Source organism: Myripristis murdjan, chromosome 14 (assembly GCF_902150065.1).
Source record: "Myripristis murdjan chromosome 14, fMyrMur1.1, whole genome shotgun sequence".
Taxonomy (NCBI): domain Eukaryota; kingdom Metazoa; phylum Chordata; class Actinopteri; order Holocentriformes; family Holocentridae; genus Myripristis; species Myripristis murdjan.
Genome location: NC_043993.1, coordinates 30,761,007 through 30,786,219, shown reverse-complemented (window position 1 = coordinate 30,786,219; position 25,213 = coordinate 30,761,007). Strand labels below are relative to the sequence as shown.

Below are 25,213 nucleotides of genomic sequence, written 5' to 3'. Positions count from 1 at the left end.
TTACTCAGATTTATTTAGCCTAGAGAACACAGTGAAGAACAAGAAGAGAGAGCGGAGAGCCACAAAATGTCTTTGCAGGAGCCAACAGGGACGTTTGGAGTCCTGTTCCCGGCGTTTTCTCTGCCCATGAAAGCGGAGCGCAGTCGGAATAAGGAGCGGCTGGAGGCGAGCCTGGCCGGCCTGTGTGAGCTGGAGCTGCTGAAACAGAGGCAGGAGTGCCGGGTGCTGAGCGCTCTCTGCCTCGGGGACTCTCCGGCTCCCGGCCGTCCGGCTTGGGGAGCCCTGCGGCCGGTCCGCTGCGCCACGGACGCACCAAACGGCGGCGCGTCAGACGACTATGGCGACTGTGGCCTCAGGCTTCAGACTGTAAGTTCTGCTTTGTTGGAGAGTATATTAAAGTGGCATAGTAAACTTGCGGGTGTAAATGATATAAGACACTGTAGTTTTAAGTGTCTGGAGACTTAATGTAGTTATGTTCCAGTAGGCTCCTAACTCCGGGAGAACCTCAGATTTGATCCGGATTAGATCAGTTTGGTCAGATTTTGTCCTAAGGAACACCGTGTGAGGAGGTTTTGGTGGCTAGACATGCCTTGGTATAATTACATGATTGTCTATGCTGGAGATGGAGAGGTAACCGCCGTGGGGAGAGAGGAGCCTATGGTCAGAGCAGGCACTCCTATACATTTTCTATTTATACTAATGTACAGGGAGTCAAATAATAGTGAAATTAAAAGTATTTCTCAAAGACCCCTGGTGGTCCCCAGGCCCACTTTTGGGAACCACTGGATCAGATTTGACCAATTTCCACGCATTCAAACTGCCTGTATGTGAAAATTTAAAAGAAACCCCTCAAGTCTGTCATTGACTTCAGCGAGCAGTTACAGTGCATGAAAAATCATGGGGCCCCTATCTGAGAGTGCAAAGAGCACATGTTACCTTTTAAGGGCAAATTTGGTGGTTTCAGAGCTCAAGTTCCCTTATCCATTTCATTCTGAAAAATAGACCCCCACCCAACCCCCACCCCACTCCCACCTCCACATCCCTGTTCCCTGTATTTGGAAATATACTTAAACTGGATAAATAATTACACAAAACCTGAGGTCATGCCTCACATTGCCAGTTTTCTCTGTTCCCAAGTCCAGATTTCAAGTGGATTATGTGCAACCAATTGGGACACTTTCTAAAACCACATAAGCTGGATTCAAAAAAAAAAAAAAAAAAAAATGTAAAATGAAGTAGGTAGTCATAGGCATTACTTTTGTCTTTTTTTATAGACATTATACAAAAAAGTATCCTATCCAATTACCTACTTTCTATTCACTGTGTTACCTTTGGACCTGTTTTCCATCTGATTAATATTCTCTGCAGATGATACAGAGAAATGTAAAGGACTGTGTTAGGGCACAAAATTTTGATCCCCACAAGCAAATACCAATGGCACGCAGTGAACATTATATCTGGGAGTAATTTAGCCGCACTATAATCATAATGCACAACCTGTGGAATTGAATCTGCGTACAGTTTGAGACCTAGCAGGACATTTCTTAGCTGCAAGCACTGATGCAGTCTGGCAACTGGCTTGATTTCACATCAGGACTTTGCCCGCTACAATAACCTGCAGTTTTTCACTTCCTGCATGCAGGCTGTTTCTCTTGGAGTCCTATGGAGTCAGGTTAGAACAGTTCACATTTGTGTTTGTTCATCAAAACATCTAATAAAGTCAGCTATTCATGAAACGTATTACTGTTTTAACAAACTCCAAGCAGCAAACGGCGCTCTCGTATGCACTTTGTGGATAGTGATAATGCAGTATAGGCAGAGGGGAAGTGAAAAGGTGGCAAGTTTCTATGGTTTATGGGACAGTGTTTGAAAGACTCAAAGTCTTAAGGCAGTTTTTAATTTTTTTTCTTTTTGCCTTTATAAAAATAAAAACAATAAAAAACAATAAAAAAAACAACAACATAGATGCAGTACATTATCATACACCAATTAAGGCATTCCAGATTCCCATTGCAGTAGCAAGATCCACACAGTTGGCAACAGTATAGCAATCCACAGATGCACATGCAGATACTTGACCTTTCTTCTCCCGTGATGCTGCTGTGTTGGTGACAGAACACAAAAGCAACTCTGTCCATTGTATTCTTTGTCTGCTTTTAACTATCAAGTTTAATTTGAACCAACAAGAAGAATGAGCCTGCCTCTTGAGACAGTGTCAGGCAATTTTCATCCTGTGGGAACTTCAGGATTCTTTCCAAAGTACACCAGACTGTGTGAAAGACAACCAGGTATCACTCTGCTTTCTCTTTCTCATGACCTGGTGGAAGACCTGCATGAGCCTTGTGCAGCACTCGTGAATCAGATGTGCATTCCTGAAAAGGGATAGAGTGAATACAAAGACAAAGGAACCAACCAACCCTACTGTTTGTGATCATAAGCAATGCAAGATTTTTCCAATTGAAACAAGATGAATTTTCTTCATCTCATGACAAAGCAATATTTTAAGTACAATGAGTCCCGAATAAAGCATTTTACTGGGATTTGGATATCGCCCAAGCTGCCTGATTCTCCAGCAGACAGTAAGGGGTTCCAAAACACTGAAACTGTAGGAACATCTTCTAGAAAAGCCTACTTTGTGCTCTCACTGCTAAACAAAAAGTTCCCCAACCCTGAATCAGAGCTGCTATCCCTCCTTCAGATATTTTATTTGCCCACAGAAATTGGAAGTTTATGTACCATGCAGTAGCCATGCAGCAAGGCCAACTGTATCATAAGCAATCGCTAAATACCTTGAATGTCCCGCTTTTCTCATTAAGGGGTATTAGCGGCTGTAAGCTGGAGCTGACATTGCAATGCTAGGACTCAAGTTTTGCAGTAATAGTAACAGAAAATACCAGTGTCTGTCTGTTCCTCTACTCTTTCAGACAGACCATTGCTTAATTCCCAAAACATGTGATGAAATATGCCATTTAGAGTTGAATTAGAAACACTGAAAGGCTGTTCTCTGTGCACAGATGGCAGACTCTTTCATAACTGGTGAGACTTGAAGATCTGATACTGATCTTAGATTTTTGTCCCTAGTATTGGAGCATAACATAACTCTAACTGCAATATTTGGTTGATGTAATCAGTTTAAAAAAACCTATTAATTGTTAATTAATCATCCCAGAAGATAGTTCAAATGATGTAATCTGATGCTCACTTATGTTGTTGTTCACTGATATCAATTCTGGAAAAACAGCATGAGAGGATGTTACAGTTCCATGACCGTATTATCACAGTCGGTGGGGAACAGTATGGAGTCATTACTTTGGCATCCTTAGTACTTTCCAAACAACACAGATAAATCTTGTTTTCTGGGAAGAACTTCAACTTTCCCAGGTTCTGTGGGCTCACCTGTTTGGAGACAGCTGTTCGCTTGCTGGAAATGTTGACTCAAGCCAGTGACAAACACTTTGAATATCCAACACTTTAACACAGATGATTATCAAGTATCTCTCAACTGCCTACAGTGTTTTTTCACATGTGTCCAAAGTCCTTTATCTAAAACTGTTTGTACCTGTGCTGCTCTTTCTGATAGACCGTTAAACAGTTTGAGGAGCATCATGTGGTTTTTACTGCTTAAAGGAATACTCCAACGTTTTGGACAAAATTGCCTTTTTCCAACATACCCAGACCAAGGCAAGATGTTCGATACCATTTTAAAACTTTTCAGATTTTATAGCAACTCTAAAGCTGTCTTACTTACATAATGTATCATGTGTATTGAATTACACGTGCTGGGATTTAAAAAAAAAAAAAAAAAAAAAAAGAGTCATTTCAGGCGAATTTAGATGGTGGATCTGTAACCACTGAACACATTTTTCCTTCCACCTATCACTGGGATCCACACACCGTTGAAGATACAGGTAGATCCAGCACAAATTAACTTCTCTTAAAATGACTCTCACTTTTATTTTTTATTCTAAGACATGTCTTTCAAATGCACATACATTGTGTATATAAGACAGCCTCAGAGTTGCTGTCAGTTTTATTTTTGCACTGATCACAGATTCAAACAGCTGTCTGCTGCTGCCACTTAAAGCCACTTAAGTGCACAGTTGTCTAGTGCAAATTTTATATTATATTTCACCTAAGCTGCTATTACGATGGCCTTTGGTCCTTTTCCACTCCAAACTTTGACAGTAGTTCATGGAAGTTTATCAGCTATATTCATAAGCAGTACGTTTCTCCTTCCTTCCTCAATGATTAGCCTCGAATAATGTTTTCTTCATACCATGTTGGCGCCCACTGCTGATCATCAAAGAAAAATTTCACCCCCTTTTTTGGCTAAGGAGTAGGCATACACACAAAAAAAACACTTTAGGATCTACTCAGTAAGAAGACAGAGAAGAAGACTTTTCTGTTCCTCGGTGTAGTGCGCTCCCTCCGAGACCTCCTCTGGGTTTCCAGGTAGTCTTGAAGTGCTCGTGTGTTTTTGACCTTCCTGAGCTCCACTCAAAGTTTTTCTCCCCACAGTGAGCTATTCTCCAAGGCCAGCTTCACCTTGGATGTCTGACTGCTGCTACGACTGGAATTGAAGTCTGTTGAAGTCTGTTTGGCACATGAACTGTCAGCTCTCATTGTTTTTACCGCTGAGGTCAGTTGATCCGTCTCCGCCTCAAACGTGTTGGGGCCTCTGCTCTGATGCTTTGCGTCTTTCACTGTCTGCATTTGGTCTTGCTTTTCCTGAAATAGCCTCCTCTGTGTCTTTTTCCGTTGAGATTTTTTGGGCCGTTCTTGCATTACCTGATTTGCCATGTTGTGTTACAAGCAGAGATTTGGAGGACTCAAGGATCAGAGTGACATGTTCCAAGTCCTCAGTCTGTTTCAACATCTGTCTTCAGAGGAAGTTGGGTTAATTGCAAGCAGCTATCCATCACCTTATTCCTTGTACATCTGCCTGACATTGTGGCTTCATAAATAGATAGATACTTTATTTGTCCCTGGGGGAAAATTGGTTTGCAGCATAATCACAATGGCATGACAACACCACAGAGTCTCCAATAGACTGTCAATGCACAGATCCATACAATACTTTGCACACGTTAGGGCCAAAACAGAATCTCTATAGATGCGTTAGATACTTGGTATTGTGCTCCCTAACAGGTTACTGACCTTGTAACCATTTTTCCAACAAACCTTTTCTGTGTCTCAGTGGCATTTCCAAACCAGCAGATGATGCAGAAGGCCACTGGACTAATGGATGTGTGTCAACATGTCATTTCTACTGGTGACTTTGAGGTTTTTTTGTAATGAGTTGATTCTTCTGTCTCCATCACAGTATGATGTGACTACCAGGTTTCGCACCTCTCCCTGCGGCCATAGAAAGAGGAGGTGCACAAAGAGTCACAGGCATTGGCTCAGACTCTGAATTCCATTTCAAGTTATCATCCAAGTCAACTTTAATGTCAGACTTAGCTGAGTTAGGATTTACTGGGAGAGCATGTGCTCGTTCATATATTTGCTGTCTTGATTTTGCCATGGCATAGGCTACTGCAGTGGTTCCCAAACCGGTCAACAAGGAGGCTGCAGGGTATTTGTTTCGGCTCTGCTCTTTCACACCCAATCCATTTTTAGGGCTTCATGCTGATTGTCTGAAACAGATCTACCTGAATAGGGCATGCATGAAGGTGCGCTGGCCTTAATTGGGTCAGGTGTAGAAAAGTAGATCTAGAACAAAAGCCTGCAGGACAGGGGGCCCATGAGGACTTGGTTGGGAACCACTGGACTACTGCATGTGTCTGCGCACATAAAACAAGTGACAAGCAAAGAGGAAGGAAGACAGAGTATAATGTGTGTGATCAAGGAGCAAGAGTAAGACAGAGGGTGTCTTGAGAGAGGAAGACAGAGACAGAGTACGTGAGAGAGAGAGAGAGAGAGAGAGAAAGAGAAAGAGAGAATGTTTATTTATTCCAAGGCCTGTGCTGCTGACAGCCATTGACAGCAGACAGCAGCTGGGAAAGCAGCATAGCCTTTACTATAGTCTCCTGTACCACGAGGGAGTAATGAGAGAGCCTGTTGAAGTATCTAATGTAAACCTGATGATGATGATGATGATGATGATGATGATGATGATAATAATAGCAGTCATGACAACAACAACAGTAGCAATAATAATAACTGGGTAATGTGTATGTGTAATTTGCTGATATTCTTATTCATCTGCAGGTAATGTAAGCTGCACTAGGTTCGCGCATCAGGAACATATCTAAAATATAAAATGTACTAACATTAATCACAGAAATTGTATAGTATCATAGTCATAATAATCATATCAGTGTTAACAGCAAAGTGTCTGGAGGGTCAGCAGTTCAGTTCACACATCGGCTGTGAAAACATGGGTGGAGAAAGTGAATGAGTAGCCTCTCCCTCAACAACTGCAATACTGTCGAGCAGCCCTTGAGCAAGGCACTGAGCCCCCACCTGCTGCAGTGGAGCTGTCCAAGGGCCAAAAGGCCACCAGTAGAGGGGTGCGGTTCTGCTGAGTTGCAGAGAGCACAATAAGAACATGTGTACATGCCATATGTTTGTGTCTATGTATATATATATATATATACAGTGTGTGTGTGTGTGTGTGTGTGTGTGTGTGTGTGTGTGTGTGTGTGTGTGTGTATGTACTGTATGTGTGCTGTCATACAGTCAAGCCTGTACTGTGATTCTCCAGTGGGACCTTTGCAGCTGTGTGGTCAAGTGTCAGCAGAGACACACAAACACACACATAATGACAGTGTGCTTACGCTTCACACCTCGCTGTGCTGCGCAAACACACTAGCATGTCTGCAGCCTCTATGTGTAAAGCCCCCGGTGGGGTGGGTGGGCAGTGGAGGGTCAGGGGGTGCATTTGGGCGGGTGGGTAGGTGGGTGGGGGGTGAGAGTCTTACTTGATTTGCTTTGCTTGCCACTTGTGAGGTCTCCAAAACAAAAAAAAAAGCACCATTTGGTTTCTTCAAATTACAGCTGGGCAGCTTGAAGGGTGCCGAGAACAGAAAAAACATAATCAATACTACGAGGCCGTTTAGACATGACTGCCACAGACCTCACCCTATGTATCATGGTTAGCCCTAAAACCTGCAAGAACATATAATCACAGACAAGCATTTAAACATACTAGTCCTCTTCTACTCCACTGCCAGCCTTTCCCATGTCTCAAATTTGAGATATCTCATGAATAGTGTGGAGAAGTTTCAGGCTATTATGTCAAGAAACCACTCTCATGTTACTGTTTGGCTCTCATGTTAGGGTTTGGCTTGCATTGGTCTAGGGAGTAGTTATACTTGTCTCCATAAAAGTACAACGGTTTGTTACAGTGCACTGGGTGGGAGAGGGTCTATAGGTGGATAAATACATATTCCTAACTGTAAACTGTGATGTGCTTAGTCTGGTTGAGTTTGGCAAATGTGTCATTGTGCATCAGTGCCCAGAGTTAAACAGTTCTTCCGATACTTTTGCCAAGACAGATGCTTGCCAAGACATAATTTTTTCGGAGAAACTGACTGCTAACCAAATGATATTCAAGCAAATCATGATTCATGTCCAAGATTAAAAAGCTAATCCGCACAGGACAATGGAGTCTCTCAAAGTTCTTCTGTAACAAGGTCCCAGAGGAAATCCAGGCTGCGAAGAAACAGCAGTACAAATCAAAGATGGAGCGGAAAGAAAAACAGACAATTGGCACCAATACTGAATTGAATCCACATGCAGTGCAGAGGAAAAGGCTCATAGCGTTGATACATCTAAAAATAAGCCGCACAGTGTGTTCAATAACTAGCCTCAGTCAGCTGCAAGCTAATGACGAGGCCATGACATGCTCTCTCTAGGTTTTCCTCTGGTCAACAGAACATCTGATGACCACAGGGAAAAGATAAAGCCTCTTCAGCCAGTAGAGGAAGTCATCATTCCTTTCCCTAAAAGAGCTCCTTCCAACATCAACAAACTAAGACCAGTCACTTTAAAAACCTAGTTTGCCAAAGGCTTGAGTCTTTGTTGAGAGATTTTGGTCCTGAACTTTACACCTTGGAACTTGGCAGCAAATACCAGAGCTTCAGCATCCAATGTCTGCTGTCTTTAGTTCATCACGGAGTCCCCAGAATATTTTAATTTCACTATTATTTTCATTGACTGGAATTTAGCCCAATGAGAGAATGTATAGTTGTGGAATAACTAAATCCGATCAGATGGGTATCCCTGACACTACATCTTATTAAATACAGGTCCATGGCCTGAGATGTATCAGTGTGGGAGTCCTTGACATTAAAAAGGTTGAGAACCACTGCTTTAGCCGATCAAACGTCCAAGTCTAATGAATCCAAAACATCCGTCTTCCATCAGTCTGCAAAAGTATTTGACTGTACAGGAGGCACAACAGCTGCACGCTGCCTCCTTAACCTTGGTGTGAAACCTGAGCTGGCCCCATGGATCTGGGATTTTATGGTGGTTTGTTGTCAGAAGGCGCAGTACCAAGGTCATCTGTCGAATTGGGGGCGCTGGACTTACATAGTCAAACATACCATATTTGGCCTGATGTTGTGGCGCACTCACACTGGGGGTCAAAAAAGCCACACCGGCTGGCACGGCAGCTCGTTAGTCAATAGCAAACAGTATTAAAAAGTGCTCTATCACAGTGCATAAAGCTCTTTTTTAAAAATGTGCCCTACCGAATTGACTCCAACATGAACAGCTCAGTTGTTCCTTGTACTTTATCTCTGTTGCCGTTTCAGACCATTTTTCAATATGCGGTTTGTCTCCATCGCTGCAGTTGAAGACAAAAGATCGGGAAAATTGATCTTCTGTAGGCAAGTTGTGCCGGCAACCACGGTGGTGAGCAGCGGTTGACTTTTGCCATTGTTCTGCTGTTGAAAACAATGAGGTCATGACATTGGGTTGGCTGTCGACTCCGTACTGCCTGAATGTGCATACAGAGTCAGAATACACAGCATACACTCACTGTCTGCCCAAAAAACTCTGGTGCTGGCTAGAAGCGAGCATGTATTATCCCAGCAGAAGATATGTTGGCTGTTTACAAAGACAGATGGATAAGAGCTTGTCTCAGGGAGGTTTTTTTTTCATGGTGCACAGCTTTCCCTTTAGATAATAACAACATTTTTTTTATCCTGTGCTGTACAGGAATAAATAATAAAGTAGGGAAGCATGAGAAGACGGCTGGCAAATTTCAGCATCCCGGTTCCCCAGACTCACTCTAAGTTTAATTCCCAGCATGATTACTTTTTCTGCTGCAGGAATCAAATTGGTATATGCTGGCACTATACTATATTTTTGCAGTTAAATTCTACTCAGGGCAATCAGTTATACTGTATAGTTATACTTCCATACACAGAGAGAAGTCAACACTATGACAAGTTGTGTTACAGCTTTGGCCGTGAGCTGCGTGTTTGTGTGTGTGTTTCCGTTAGTGTATTTGATTAGGAGGAGGATAGAGCTTGTGTGAATGGGTAAATCGTGTTGCAATGGTGTAATGGGGTCAGCTAATTGCTTAAATAATTGATTGCAGGAAATAAAGACTGAAAGCTCTAGGGGATTGGCTGCTGGACTCTTTTCTTTTCAGTCTTACTTTCCATCTCTGTTTGTTTTCACTAATTTGAAACATTATTCCCTGCCAGCGTGGTTTCCTCTCTCTTGCATCTTGCTCAGATGTATTTTGCATCTTTTTTTCCTCTCTGTCTCTTACCCTTTCTTATTTCTTTCCTTTTGATGGAAGGGAAGGTCTTTCTCTGCTTCAGTCTCGCTGTATTCACCTCTCTGCTGGAGGCGCCTCCCTTGGTGTGTTACCACGGCAACGGTGGTTGTTATCATCATCGGATTTGAAGGTTGTCTTTTCTTTTTTTTTTTTTTGCTTATTATTATTATATTTGGAGCCTGATGTTCAAGGCGTCTGTTTATCAGCACGTACATGCACACTCATGCACACACGCGCCACACACACACATGCTAGGGAAAGCTACAAGTAGACTGCTGTGATGTGACCTTATGTTGAGAGGGCCCCCTCAAAAGAATCCCCCGCTGTTGACACACAAACACACACACACACACACACACACACACACACACACACACACACACACACACACACACTTTATCTGTGCTCATGCTCAAGAGGGCGTAGGCTGCTATTTCCAATTCAAATGTGAGTCTTGAGACAGTTTAGTATTGCCCATTACTCTGCCAGGCCTTAATTTTCGTCTATGTTAATGACTAGCTAAATCTCATAGTAAAGTAAAAGAGCATTTCCCTTACACGAAATGCCAAATTCATTAGATTCTGGCATTCCTAATCAGAAGTGGCCCATGTCAGTGTTATCTTTCATGCCTGAATTCAGTCTTAAATTGCATTTGTCTTAGCTAGCCTCATTTCAACATGAGTCATCGATGTGCAACTGTGCATAATCACATTTCACCATGCAGAGGGGAGAACAAATCAGATTTGTTGCCAAAATAAGTAGTTTCTTGTCAAAGATATCATATGCATTCCGATGAAGTTGGAGAGCGTGTGTTTTGCGGAATGCACATTTTTCAATTCACTCTTTGTGTGAGCTGCAGGTATTATTAGTCACCCAAAGTCGATGTACCGAATGCATGGAGTGCTGTTGATTTCATTCCAAGGCTGCACATGATTATCGCAGGAGCTTCACGCCAGAAGGAACATTATCCTTGCCAATGAATAACCCACGTTTAAATGAATAATTCATTCATAACACAAACAGCACGGAACAATTAAAGGAGTAGATAAAAGATGCAATTAAAATGAAATGTCAAAACAGGCTTTACAGACTCTTTTTATGATGCTGAGGTCAGACAGAAACCTCAATCATACTGGAGGTGGACAGCAATAACTGATATTTAATGTGGAAAGTAAATCACTTACTTCACATTCTTTCTTTCTTTCTTTCTTTCTTTCTTTCTTTCTTTCTTTCTATCATTGTACAGTTGAAGGGAGGAAGTTGTGGAAAACCCCCCGCACACATACACTTCCTTGCCAAGTCTAAGGTTTTTTATTCATGTGGGGCAGTGAGCTGAAGTGGACTGGACGGTTGAGAGTGTTAATTGCCTGGACTGGGTACAGTACTACCAAACGCTTTGTAGTTTGAACCACTAAAGGCCTAATTGTAGGGCTTATAGCATAATGCTTCAGTAGTACTTAAGGTGACTATATGCTTGCATGTATGCATAAATATGTGCTTATTCGTCCACAGTTGCACATCCATGTATGTGTGTATGGTGTTTTGTGTGTGTGTGTGTGTGTGTGTGTGTGTGTGTGTGTGTGCATGCGCATGCATAAGGGAAACAAGTCCCCATTGAGCCAGTGTGGTCTCACATAAGTAGCTCCTTAAACCCACACACAGGCCCTTTCATCCAGTACATGCCTGACATTATCCCAGCTTAATTTTGCACACACACACACACACACACTGAAGCTGAGGCCTGTGTGTTTCGAAAATGTCTTTCTATACAGTGTTACATCATAAAGTATAGTCGCTGACAATTAATGTAATTTAGCCAGTTTGCAGACTTTCATGTAAAATATATTCACCGATGTCCTCAGATGAGAAAGTGCAGTATGTACTGGCTCTTTTCTCTTACTTTCATTCCAAATGAAATGTTGAAGGCAACCTCAGTACTTTCCAGTGTCCAAAAAATTATTTATGATGAGAAGTGGGGGTGAAACTTTTTTTGGTGTGCACTTACAGTTTTGAAAATATACTGTAGATGAGCATGCCTTTGCTCTAAATTAGTCATAGTGCTGGAAAACAATGTCTATGTTGAGTCACTCTTAACCTCTCCAATATCTCCTTCCCTCAACATTTTTCATTTCTGTCTCAGTGTTTGAAAAGCCACAGATGTAAGCTCTCCAATTCGATTTATTGTGTGTGGGCTGAGGACCGTAAATGAATACATCAGATTATTGGGAGTTTGGCCCGTTGGTCAACTTATCCATTAAGCGATGAGAACATAAACACCAAAATCATCCATGTGTCCCTGTCAGCTTGTTGGCTCCAGCGCTCCCTGTTAACGCTTTAAACATACACTATGTTGGTCTTGTTGTTTGTAGTTTCTATCCTATGGCCTGTACATTAATGAATTAAAAAAACGAAATACCATTAACTCAATATAGCTGATGTAGCCAGATTTATTTTTGGAAATATTTCAGGTGAGCAAACACAACACATCCACTGTGCAGTGATTTTTAGCTGTGCACAGCGTCTCCCATCACCCACCACCTTCACTTATGAAAACAGGGGACGTAGTCACTGCTAGTTCTCGGCAGTATGTTATTTCGGTGTCATATTTCGTATATTTTTTTTACGCATCTCAAATGCATAACTGCCAGGCTGCCACATATCATTTAACTAGTGTTCCCATGGGCCTTTAAGATCCTTTAATGTTTGTGGGTATGTGAAAATAAAATGAGGCCTTAATGAATGGATGACTTTGACAGAACTTCATTTCTTTTTGGACCTCTCCATCGGAACTTCACATCCTGAGGAAAACCCCCTGGAGAGGGTTGATATAGCAGCAGTTTTCATCAGGAGTAAAATGTCAAGATTATATGTCTAATTTTGACCAGGGTCACATCTCACCCCTTGGTGTCCAAGTGAGTGTCGGAACCCTTAATTCTACCAGATATTCAGATACAGAGCTAAATTGTAAAACTTTTAATTTTTTCAAGAATTTTAGTTGTCTACTATGGGAGTGTGTCTGTGTTCCCAGGATCCGAAGTTCCGGGGAACTGAAGTTCCCCAGTTCAATACACATTAACCCTAACCCTCCAAATACAGAGTTGGGGAACATCTTTTTGAGATTTCCATAGAGCTGGGGACATAGTACCCTGTGAACATAGGCCTCTGGGAACACGGGACCTTGGGAACATAGGATTCTGGGAAGATAGGACCTTGGGAACATAGGACAGTGGGAACATAGGACTTTGGGGATATAGGCCTTTGGGAACACAGGGCCTTGGGAACATAGGATTCTATGAAAATATGACCTTGGGAACATAGGACAATGGGAACATAGGACTTTGGGGATATAGGTCTTTGGGAACACGGGACCTTGGGAACATAGGATTCTGGGAAGATAGGACCTTGGGAACATAGGACAGTGGGAACATAGAACTTTGGGACAGCACATATGTAGAACTGGGGAACATAAGTCCCTTTTGCATGTTCCCATTATGTGCCACACAAATCTGGGGAAGATGGGGCCCTGGAAACATAGGAATCACTCTGCCTGCTATCACTCAACATAGTGTATGCTAAAGTGTTAGAAAGAGGTACTATGTAAATAAGAATTTGTTTATGCCCTGCGGTGTCAGGTGTATTGTATATTCCAGTTTTCCAACAGTAAGTGCACGTGAACACACTACCAAGTTGTACAAATCAAGTCAGGTAAATGGGAAAGGTGATATTTAACAATGACTGCCAACAGCATTTTCTGTGAATGATGATTAATTTTATCTGCAAAAAACATGAGCCACAGTTGAAATTTTAAAACATAAAGCTATGTTTGATACATAAAGGCCCTAAATGCATTGCTTGCCTAAATGCTTTGCTTTTTCTGCCTCCAATTTCTGAAGCACATGAATATGACTTGATTTTTTATGTATACGTTTTCAAACCTTGAAGTGGGAGCTTTGAAACCATCCCATGAATCTGATGAAGATGTGAACACAATCAAAGTATGCTGTGTGTTATGCTGTGTACTAAGTCTTAGCATGGAGCTTCAGAGCCAAAGATCTACCAGGGACACAATGATGATTTTCATCTTTGTACGTTTCACAACTTAAAACTTGGTATATCCCTTTAACAAGCTTCAACCACACAGCCTCAGTATAGGTTTCACAAGTACTAAGATTATTGGATTGGATGCTCTGTTTGGGGAAGCTTTTCAACCACTATTCTCTTTAACTCTCAAATAGCAACACCCACCCTTTCAGAGACAAATGAACAAATGTAATTAGGTAAGAAATTGGACGTGTTTTCGAGACTTAAATGTGCACTTATACATTCACATGCATCCTGAAGCAGCCAGGGGATAAATGGAGGTCTTGTGATACCTGTGTGCTTCCTTTGGCAGTGTCTGTGTGACGCCCCAGCTGCCACAATGCTCCCAAAATGGATTATGTGAAACAAACCGAGCATGTCACAACTCTGGGCCAACGCAGTCACAACTTTGTTTTTGTAAGGGAGCTAATGTGTGTCTTTTGGTTCTCTTGATTCAAGGATTCAGGCAACCAATGAGTTGGTATAATTTTACTTCCCCAGGATATCATTATGTATTGTATTACATTTCATGCACAAAACCAAGTTAACAAAAAACAGACTGAATTTGTAACTCCCCCCTCCCCTTCATACGGAGTCTAAAGCTAGAGCCAGTCATCTGTCTCTTTCCATTCCTCACACTCTCATAAGTTATACTCCAGATTAGTCAAAGCATGATTAATCTATAGTACTACGCAACTAAGTCAAAGGCAAAATTCCTAATTAATATCCTTAAAATTTGGTTTGTCAAATTATCCCACACAGGGATGCTGCAATAGCTTTTCTAATGATGCACACCCACACACTCTTGCATAGACTGTAGATTTGCAGATTAGTGAAATTCATTTAGTCAACAGATTTGATCAAAAACCATGTGCAAAGGTCAATCTAGGGTAAGGAGGGTCTGATAAGCATAGGGTGTGTCACGGGTGTGGGTTCCCACAAAAGGGTGTGTAACTTCTGCATAGATTCATAGAAACACCATCAACCTTTTTTGCCTTTCAGCAGACTTATGAAAAGGCAAATCCTCCATTTCTGACTAAATAAAACAACAATGAGAGCTCAGTTCTTGTTCAGACAGAACCAACTACCAGTTTTTCAAAAAGTTGGTACAGTGGTAGAAGCACAGCCCCTAATGCTCTAGTGGTGATGCAATAAAACTGTTTAAAATGCCTAAAAGTGGCTGGAATTTGAACAGGCTTACATCATGTCCTATTTCAGGTCCAGTCATGAGCCTCTGTGCATCTCTTGGTGTGATGGAATATGAAAGCAACTTTGAACTTCTTCATTATTAGCAGGAGGGATCTGCTAATGAGCCATACAAAATTGCGCATTTCTAGAATGTATTTTTTCCGCCTTACTCATAAATAAAAATAAATAAAACGAATGTTTTGAAATTATATCTATTTAATGACAATGCAGGCAGCCCCCCACTAAGTTCTGTGGTAGTAAATACTAACATTTGATGAAAATGCAACTAGACAACTGCAGAGCTGGAGATGTGTGCTCTGCTGAGTTCCATCTATTTTTTGATTTTACTGTTTTTAATAAAAGGAAACCTTAGTGCATATGCAGCCTTAATGAAGGAAGTTGCCAAAACATTTTGGCTTTAGTGAATACTTTCCTACATTTGTCACCAAGTGTCCAGCAGTTTTCTTTCCCTGTTTTGTTTTATATATTTTTATCTTTCTTTGCACCTTGGTGTTTATAGCGAAATATCCGCATGGAGTTGCATCATTTATTCCGAAAAATAGCCGAGCCTATTAGACAAAAAGTAACTGCAATTTTACCACTGCAGAAAACTAACATTTCACATTGCTATTCTTCTCACACTGTGATGCTTGGGCTTGAGTGAATGTTTCATGAGTTACTTTTGATCTGTAGCTTAATAAAAGGAGGTGAAGGGCAGCCACTGTGCTGCTTGAAGAGAGTTAGAAATTCAACACCTTTTTTTTCCAAGCACTCACCATAAGTTAAAGGTAGCTCGGTATAGCATTGCAACATCAATAAACCATCACCACGCTCATTTTGAGACATTAGTATAATTACTGTAAGTAAGACCATTGCTAAAAAGATTAAACTGGATCTGATTTGCTTTTGCACTAGCAGCCACCAGGTTGGTTTTCATGAGAAATCTGCTCTGTTGCATCATAGCCCAAAACAGGAGGAGGGTGCTGTTATTCCAAAATTCTCAATTTTGAGGAACACCAGAGCTAACAACAATACCATTTGCATGAGATACAGGTTAATAATTGGATGTGTTATTTTGAGATATCACAATTAATTTGACAATGATTTATTAATGTTTGACCATTCTGCATGTATCACCTAGAAGAAACCAGGGCTAAATTCCATGATTTACTTGTTCTACAAACCTTTTTTACCTAACAGCTGCATGTAAGAACATCATTACCTTACCAGTGGTGCCATGGCATATAGCTATAGTCCTGTAAGTGTGTCTAATCTGTGGTAAAGAGGGGGAAAAAAAGCTTCTGACAATGGGCTCTGTCAACCTTGCATGGGCACTTTGGTGCCATTACCGAGTTTTATAGTTCCTCCTCTTCTCCATAGACCTCAGAAGTCCTGCAGCAATCTCCCACCTGGAGTATAGCATGTATTTACACTACGGCATTTATACACTGTATAAATGCCTTACAAAATCGGCATTTAATTATAGATATAATGGAGATCCAGTCAATTTAATTCCATAATTTTAAAAAAAATACTGTATTATTCCCATGATATTCCCACAAGGACTTGTGCCTGCACAGCTCCTATGGTGTCAGTATAATATTTCTGCCTCTGCTAATCAGTTATGACTTTATACTAACCTATACTACTTTTTCTCTCCCTTACGAAAAAATAACATGTGAAATCAGAAGTGAAATAAACCACATGTGATCTCCAATGACATGTGATTTAATTATTTCGCATGTGAAAAAACAAAGTGCAGAAACATGTGTTCCAAAATCACATGTGGTTTATTTCACATGTGATTTAATGTCTTTTTCACATGAGGAAATCCTAGATCAGAAGCCAATCACATGTGAAAATGCTAATTCTATATGACTTTATGTGACCAGTTTTCTTTTCACATGTGGAAAATTTCAGTTGTGAAAATAGCACATCACATGTGAAAATATCAAGTCCATGCATGAAGTGTCTTACTTCTCCTGTGTGAAAACTGTAAATCGCATGTGAAAAATGCAACTTCACATTTTATTCTTTTCACGTGTGAAAATGTTAGTCACAGAGGAATATTGCCAATCACATGTGAAAATGGTAAATTGTCACATGTGAAAAGGCATATTTCACATGTGACATTTTCATAGGGGCTTTTGGTGTTACTAAAGGGTTTCTGAGGTACTATAACTATAGACCGCTACTACTGACATTTTATTGATTTTCATCACTATGCAGGTTGTGGTATTTCTGTAAGTTTCTAAACATGAAACTTTAAACACATGGGTTTGTTTTTACCCAGTCAGTTGTTTTGCAGAAAGCAGCTGACCTGCCACTGCTGGCCATATGGTGTTTTTTGGATCTGTCTGTGTCCTTCTCTGGTATTTTGAAGCTGATTTTATTCCATGTATGATGTGCTTTTATTCAATTTAGGGATTAGAAAATGAAATGTGAATGGAGGGTTTGTTTGAAAGCGCTCTCTGTGTCTCTTGCGGGACGGTGATTTCTCGCCCCTCTCCCTTCCTCTGTCTCTTATGTTCCATCTCTGGCCTGTTGTTTAGACAGCTTAAACTCCTCCATAGCTGATTGGGTTCCTGTCCTGTTTGGTTGGTTGAGGCTGGAGTGTGTGTGTGGGTTGGGAGAACGGCGTGTTATTGTTCCAGTGTTTGGTTAATAAGTGCTTGTGGTTGTAGCTGTCTGTGAATGTGAAGGTTGTTGGTCTCTGTGTCTGCCCCTTATCCTGGGAGATGAGGAGGGTTATACATGTGTATTTGTGGACTCAGAGATCTAATAGTGAAAGTTCTTAGTTTATTTGCGCGTTTGTCCAAAGAAAGCACAGTTACATTTTGATGGCCCATCCTTGTATAATGGGCTAGTTTAAGAGTTGGACTTGGTTAAAAGTAGGGTTAGCATCAGGATTAAGGTAAGGGTTGAGGTTTAGGCCCGAGGTAGGATTTGTGTACATGGTTTAAAGGAATGCACTATTTTTGGGAGATTCCTCCACCTTAATCATGTATTTGTCTCTGATTGATCACTGTCTTTGTACAACATGCTAACATTTTAGCACCCATGATGTTCAGTGATAAGCTGTAAAGACACGTTGTGGATGTTCCAGAGCTTTATCATGTTAAATGATATGTGGCTAGGTCTGGCAGATTTGTGTAGGAGATTGGATGCAAAAATAAAGCTCTGAAGCACCAGGGGCTGTACTTTCATTGTTTCCATAGGAGGTGATGCAGGTGGAAGATTAAAGACTGTGTACAGCTAAAAATGACCGGGCAGCAGATGAATGCTTGATTGCTCACCTAAAATAATTCCAAAGATAAACCTGGACACATCAGCTCTATTGACTGAATGATATCTCATTTTCTAAATGTATTGATCTACTGACCATTGGGGTATGTAAGTGCTTTTTGATCATACTGATGAGAATATTCCCATCTGAGGATTTAATCCCTTGTTTCTCTCTCTGTTCCAGAGCAGTCTCCAGTGTACTCCATGGGGCATAATGGCATCTTTAGAGCAGCAGGTGGCAGAGCTGAAGGTGAACACAGAGGCCAAATCTGCAGATTTGCCTGCTGATCTGGAGGTCAGCCAGCAGAGTTCAGGTATGACAATCAACTCAGTTTTTTTCCAACCTTGTATGTCTGAATCCTCTCTGGAAAATGAGGATGTTTTCTCAGAAATCTGGGATAATTATCTCATTATTTCAAAAAACAGAACCGATTTTGGTAACACTTAACAATAAGAGTACAACAATTAACTTTAGTTAATACCATAAATAAATATATAATAAACATTAAGTAACAGGTAATAAACATTAAGTAACAGTTAACCGTTAACTAATGTGTCTAAGAATCATGTACTAATGCTGTTCATGCTAAGGTATTAATTTATATGTTATTTAAGGGTTATTGTAGATATTATTAACTTTAGTAAATGCCATAATAATCATTAACTAACAGTTAATTAACCATTACGGCATTAACTAACATTAACTAACATTAACTAACATTAACTAACGTTAATTGTTGTACTCTTATTGTAAAGTGTTACCCCGATTTTTTTGTGAATGAAGTGAATGCACCACGGTGTGTTCAGACCAAATGCAAAGTGAGTTTTTCACACAGTGTGATAACATACAAAGTCAATGCAAAGGCGCAAATAGATGTGAATTCTTGCCTGGAGAAGCATTGGACAAGAATTTACGTGTTGCAAATGACCTGAAATTCTCAGTATTTGTATATTCACATGAGTTGAAATTTTTCAGCTCAAGCAAAAAATTCTCTGCCGTGTTTGCATGAGTCTGCAAGGTGAAAATTCACTTCGTGTTTGGTCTGAAGACACCATTTCACTTCCATAGTAACCATCTGACTCACAATCATTCATCAGCACTGATTCTCTCTCCTTGTTCCAGCTACTGAGGTTGTTAGGGATCATGTGGTTTAGTGCCTGGCAGAAACAGCAGTCAGACAAATCCATTACACCTTCTTGATGACTAAAGCATCCTCTATGTCATTGCAGCACTGCTCATATTGCAAGAGTTTTACTCTATCTCAAACCACTTAGAATTTGCAAACCAGCTGAGGCCCAAAAGTGAGTGCGCTGTGAAAGACATGGGCACCAGTGCCACCTATTCTACCCCAGAGCCAACAATCCCACAGTACTGACTTAACATGACCATAATTAAATTACAAAAGGGTCCATTAAAACCAAAGGTGTAAAAGGAAAGAAAATTAATTGCTTAAATGTATCATGCTGGATTTTGTGAATTGTGTGATCACAGATACCTGCATTATCTATGTGTACCATTTTTTGAAAGTTACCTTACAAAAATCAACCCCAGCCTTCTATTACTTTAATAACTGCCGTTCAAATTACTTGTTTGTAGAAGAGAGAACTTTATGATTTTAGTAGGACTGGAATTGGTCCTGTATGTGTTTTCGTGCTGCAATATAGGACAGATAGGAGAGAAATTAGTCAGAGGATTATTGTTCATCTGTTGTTGAAAAGTTGACGTGGGAGGCAATTTTCAGCAGCTTTGTTGGCTGAGGATAAAGTGTGTTAGATCACAGAGGAAAAGGAAAAATATAAATGAATGTAGTGAAAGTAAAAAATGGCACAGAAAATAATATCAAGTACATAATTTACAGCAGACACAATACAGATGCAATCACTGTATTTGTGGTATTTTAAATTGAGAATGTCAGATGTTAGTTTCATATTCATATTCACTCAAATTAGGTAATGTGGTTGTTAGTCTTGAGGTTAACTTTTCTTAAAGTTTTCTTTGTCTTTGTCCCCAACTCAAATTTTCATCAAAAGAATATCAAATCCACACATGAAAAAAACCTTTCTATTTTCCTCAAAAAAGGTGCAGTTTTTGATTACAAAAATATGACCAGCTGCGCTCAACTATTGTTGTTGATAGCATGCCCTTACTCTATGATGACCAAGAGTAATAAAGTGTACTACTCAGCCAAGACAAGTTTTGAAATCCTTCATCAAGTTCACTTACACCCCTAATTCTGAAGTCTGTGCCCCTCTTCCCCCTGACCCCATTTTCCTGGCTTGAAGGCCCTCGACTGTTTACATTTTGGCAAGGCAGGAGCTGAGTAGCAAAGACATTCAGTTTGCTTGCCAGACAGAAAAAGCCCCTCAGCTGGATTTTGTAACGCAACTTTCATTTGTAGCATTTTTCCTTGTTTTTACTAGCAATGCCATTTAAGTGTGACAGATAGGATTTGTTGGATCATAAAATATTTGTGTAAGCCTCCGCAAAAGTGACATTTTATTACTTAATTGAACTAGTAAAGGCAGTATCTTCAGTAAAAAAAAAAAAAAAAAAAATCTTGATTTCCATTTAAGATGCCTTCATCCCTCTTTTACAATCTACTCTCACTGAACTGTGAATTGGTGTGGCATCAAAGGGTTAGGCATAGCACTAACTTTGTTATGCAGATGTTAATATACATTCATACAAAGTGAAGTGTAGGAGCATTGGAACATATGCTTGAGCACTAAAATTTAAGGCATATCACCCATTTTTGTTAAAGTGTCCTCTTATACCCATTCAGCAAAACAATACTAGTTGGGTCACATCAGCGTTTTACAAAGGATCTCATTTGAATTTCATTGTATACAGTAGCTGTAAAACTTTCTTAAAGTCCAGTTTGGTGAGCTCTATAATGTTGATCATTTTCTTCATCCTTGTTGCCAGGAGATACCCTTGTGGCCAATCAAGATGGATCTTCTGAATCTGGATACCAGCCCATGGCCTCTCGTTCCTTCCCAGCTGCTTGTTCCAAAGGGACTGTGGAAACAGAGACAGGGGAAACCTGGGTGTTTGACCCGAAGAGAGGAGCAGAGGCTGAGGACATCTTGGGGGAGATGAAAGATGTTGACCCTACTGTGGAGGATTATCAACAAGCCCAAAGGGCAGAGACCTACATGTTTGGGCTGATCCAACGGCGAGCCCTACCCCCACGCCCCTCAAAGCCTCGCACTAGCCTTGCACATGATGCCCGAGCTATCACTGTGGCAAGGCAGAGCAGCTTATGCCGCAAGGAGGACCAGCATTCACCAAAGCAGGTGTCTGTTCAAGGGATCACTGAGCTCCCTATTTCACCCCAGAGTTTGGAGGGACCCCCTCCCCAGGCTTGCCACAGCCTGGATCAGGAGCGGTATCTAGGGACAGTGTTTATTGAAGACTCCCCACCTCCATACCACCACCTGCAGCAAAGTACCCAGCATCAGTCAGGCCTCTACCACAGGCCCAGGCAGCCTTGCCTTGTCAACAACCCCCGTTCCACATCTGTAGATTATCCATCCTGCAGAGTGCTGCAAGCCCACCCAGACTCCAGCAACAGCGAGCCTGATTCACCCCAGCACTTCCACAGTTATCCTTCTCCACCGCCTCTGTCAATGTCTCACCAACTGCCTCCACCTGATGAACAACTGGTTAATGCTGAGTATATCCCTGCCCATCCCTGTCGAGCCTCCACCAGAACTTCTTCCCATCACCAATCCAGCTCCATGAGGGGCTCTGGGGGGCCCAAGCCGAGCCGAAGCACGTATTCTCCAGAAAGTGGCCACCAACATCAAGAGCAGCAGACCGCTGTTCCACAGATACAGCACTCCAGGTCCAGAGGGGGTCCCAAAAAGTGTCGCTTGAATGAAGAGAGAGGAGGTGCCTCCAGGAAGCCAGGGAAGAAGGCATGCCGCTCTCAGTCAGAGAATAGCCTCCAAAGAGTTCCAGAGCGCAAGTACAACACAGTGGAGAGGGATGGTGGTGGAAGTGGAAGTGGTGGTGGGGGGAGTCGCAGTAGTCAATCCAGGGCAAAGAAGCAACAGCAGGGAAGCGGTGGTTACCGGCGCTGGCGGTCCACCCAGGAGCTCAGCCAAGATGAGGGTGACCAGCCACCCACGCAGGCACCTGTGCCACCACCCGCTGCTTCAAACCAAAGGGACCACTGCGCTAGACGCACCCGAAAATCTCGCCCTACACACACATCATATGCCTACCTCCACCACAACCACCACCACTCCCACCATCACCAGCACATTGAGTACCAGTTGGAGAGGGACCAAGTGCCACTCTGTCAGCCCAGTGAGGACTATCCTCACCCGGGTCAAGGTGAGTCCGAGTCCAGCATGAGTGAGGCTGACTCTCCAGATACCAGCTCTTTATCCAGTGACTCAGATGAAAGTGGAGGTCTGGTTTGGCCCCAACAGCTACCTCCCCAACTTTCACTCCCATCACCCCCTGCCCCACCTGGAGCCCCTCTTCAGCCCAAGGCCTTTGTCAAGATTAAGGCTTCACATGCTCTTAAGAAGAAGATCCTGCGTTTCCGCACCGGCTCATTGAAAGTAATGACCACTGTATAGTGGAACACTGGTAAAACTGGACATCATATTGTGGTGGCAGGGGAGGTCGGGAAAGAAGCATTAGCTGCAGCGCTATGTATAAGTGGTGGATTACAATGTACAGTCAATATAACAATCATTGTGTACATAGGATTACTACTAGTTGGGTATACCTAATTGATATGATGGTGTTTAGATCAGTATTAAGTTAATGAAGAAATTTCAATGATCACCCCTAAAACAATATAGCCTTTTTGGCAAATGCAAACCATGGGATTATACATTATGCAAGTGTTAAGGTGTACTAAAAGTCCCATATGGATGACTCATGTTTTGACAAATGGTGCTCTAAAAATTCCCTACTGGTCCCATGAAGCCTCATGATTTCCCTTCAAACTAGGTTCCCCAAAACCAATTGCTATACACTTTGGGAAGTGACTGTTGGACATAGTAGACCATAATGCTGAAATGGCCATGGATTCCCTATGGTTAGACTTAAATCCACTGCTGATGCTAAAATGGTGCATGACTGATATTATGGAATTACTCAATTATAATTAAGGGCAGTTTCACACCTGCCTAGTTTACTCCAGTTGATTCAGTCTCTGGTGTGTTTTACCTCCTTGGCGTGGTTCATTTGGTCAGGTGTGAAACCAGCGATCGCACTCAGGTGCAGACCAAAACAACTGGACTGAGACCCTGTTAAGGAGGTGGTCTCTCTTGGCACGGTAACAAAGGAACACTAGAGTGGTTCGTTTGTAATGTGAAAGTCAACCAACGTGGTACTCCATGCCCAAGTTGGAAATTGGACTTGCCAAATTTGTTTGTACAGTAGTGTCTTTTGATATTTGTCTGACCCTGGCCATAGAGTGGGCTGATATGTCCCTCATGGTTTGTTTGAATTTTTTTAGCATGTGAAATCAAACCAAACCAAATGAACAATACATGAACAAAGTAACAGCTAGTCCACTGATTCAAACCACAAAAAACAGACTATAGGTGTGAAAACACCCTAAATCAAATAATAGCTTAAAGCTGCAGTAAGCGATTTCTGACCACTAGAGGGTGTTCATTTGTAAACATAGAGTCAGTCGGGCTTCCATGTTCATGGCAGCTTGGTTGTAATAAAACTATAAAGTTAAGGTGAAAAAAATACATTTCTTGGGTGGAAATCATTTGTACGCTTCACTGTCACAGGGCTTTTGTTGGATTACTTGGATTATTTTGTTTCTGACCCCCAATTTGAAAATATGGCGATGCTGCATACTTTTAGTGACAAGGTAAACAACTGCTTTCAATGAACTTTTTCTGTCACTGCAGTAATGATTGCTGCAACAGAGGCATTTGTGTGACTGATCTGAAATTTGGATACGTTTATCTGCAGAATGTGACGTTTCAGAGACATTTTAAATGAAGTTGAAGCGGCGAGGGAGTAAAGTGGGCAGAGCTACATTAAGGACCAGAATGTGACAACAAAGAGAGTGAAGAGGTGGAAAAAAGCAAAATGCCTGGGCTTAGTAACTTGGTATTGGTGTATATAATAAGAAGTACAAAAGTTTCAATAAAGCACAGGTTAGTTTCAGGATGTTAATAGGTCCTGAAATTGCTTAGTGCAGGTCTAACAGCTGGATAACAAATGCTCATCAAATCTCCACTGAAGGGGGCTGGACAAGGAGGGCTCGTGGCTGTCCTCTTGAAGGTGGAAATCAATTTTTCTTGGTGGACATAAATTTTCTTTGGAAACCTGAAAATATGACCACAGAAAGTATAATGAGTAGGTGTGATGGACGGGATTGCTCGCACAAGGTCCCTCTGGTTCTTCTGACACACTTCTTTAAGAATTTGTGATTAAGATAAATCTCACCAGAGAATGAACTGACTTTTGCAGCAAAGGCCTGTGTAAAGCTTTGACATTATACTGTAGCGGCAAGAAAGCAGCATGATACTGCAGAAGCAAGATTCAAGCTGTCTTGTAAATTGGCTGGTGAGATGAAATGTCCCACAGGAGTATTCTACAGGACCGAATCGCTGATTTATCTTAACAACAGGCTACTTGTGGACTAATACGAATTTGCTTGCCCAAAGAATGTATTTAATGTTATATTGTCACTTTGACTAAGTAATTGACAGTATTATCATTTAAAGTGCACTAGCCCACTTACTATTAGCTATTTTGTACTAGATTTGTCTGACTAAATGCAATGTATGAAATTAAAGGTTTTCTGTTAAAAATACCTCAAAAAACCTGTGTTTCTTTGATGTTTAAATTGAAAAACATTGCTAGATCAACCTTAAAGGTTTTGTGGAAATTGCATTAATACATCATTTTAAACGTGCAGAATACAAAATGGT

The 25,213-nt window shown here is 41.3% G+C and overlaps 1 protein-coding gene across 1 annotated transcript; it reads left to right on the top strand.

Annotated features, from left to right (window-relative positions):
* LOC115370955 (dapper 1-like) lies at window positions 1-25,056 on the top strand. The gene is made up of 3 exons (XM_030068042.1): window positions 1-366; window positions 18,474-18,603; window positions 21,216-25,056. Exons 1-3 carry the CDS (start codon window positions 67-69, stop codon window positions 22,880-22,882), a joined length of 2,097 nt encoding a protein of 698 aa, XP_029923902.1. The 5' UTR covers window positions 1-66; the 3' UTR covers window positions 22,883-25,056.
* The last annotated feature ends 157 nt before the right edge of the window (window positions 25,057-25,213 follow it).

Excerpts from the sequence above, each read along its gene's own strand:
- LOC115370955 (XM_030068042.1), top strand. The coding sequence starts at position 67 with ATGTCTTTGCAGGAGCCAACAGGGACGTTTGGAGTCCTGTTCCCGGCG. Across the intron at positions 367-18,473 it reads GTGGCCTCAGGCTTCAGACT|AGCAGTCTCCAGTGTACTCC; the intron begins GTAAGTTCTGCT and ends TCTCTGTTCCAG. Across the intron at positions 18,604-21,215 it reads GGTCAGCCAGCAGAGTTCAG|GAGATACCCTTGTGGCCAAT; the intron begins GTATGACAATCA and ends CCTTGTTGCCAG.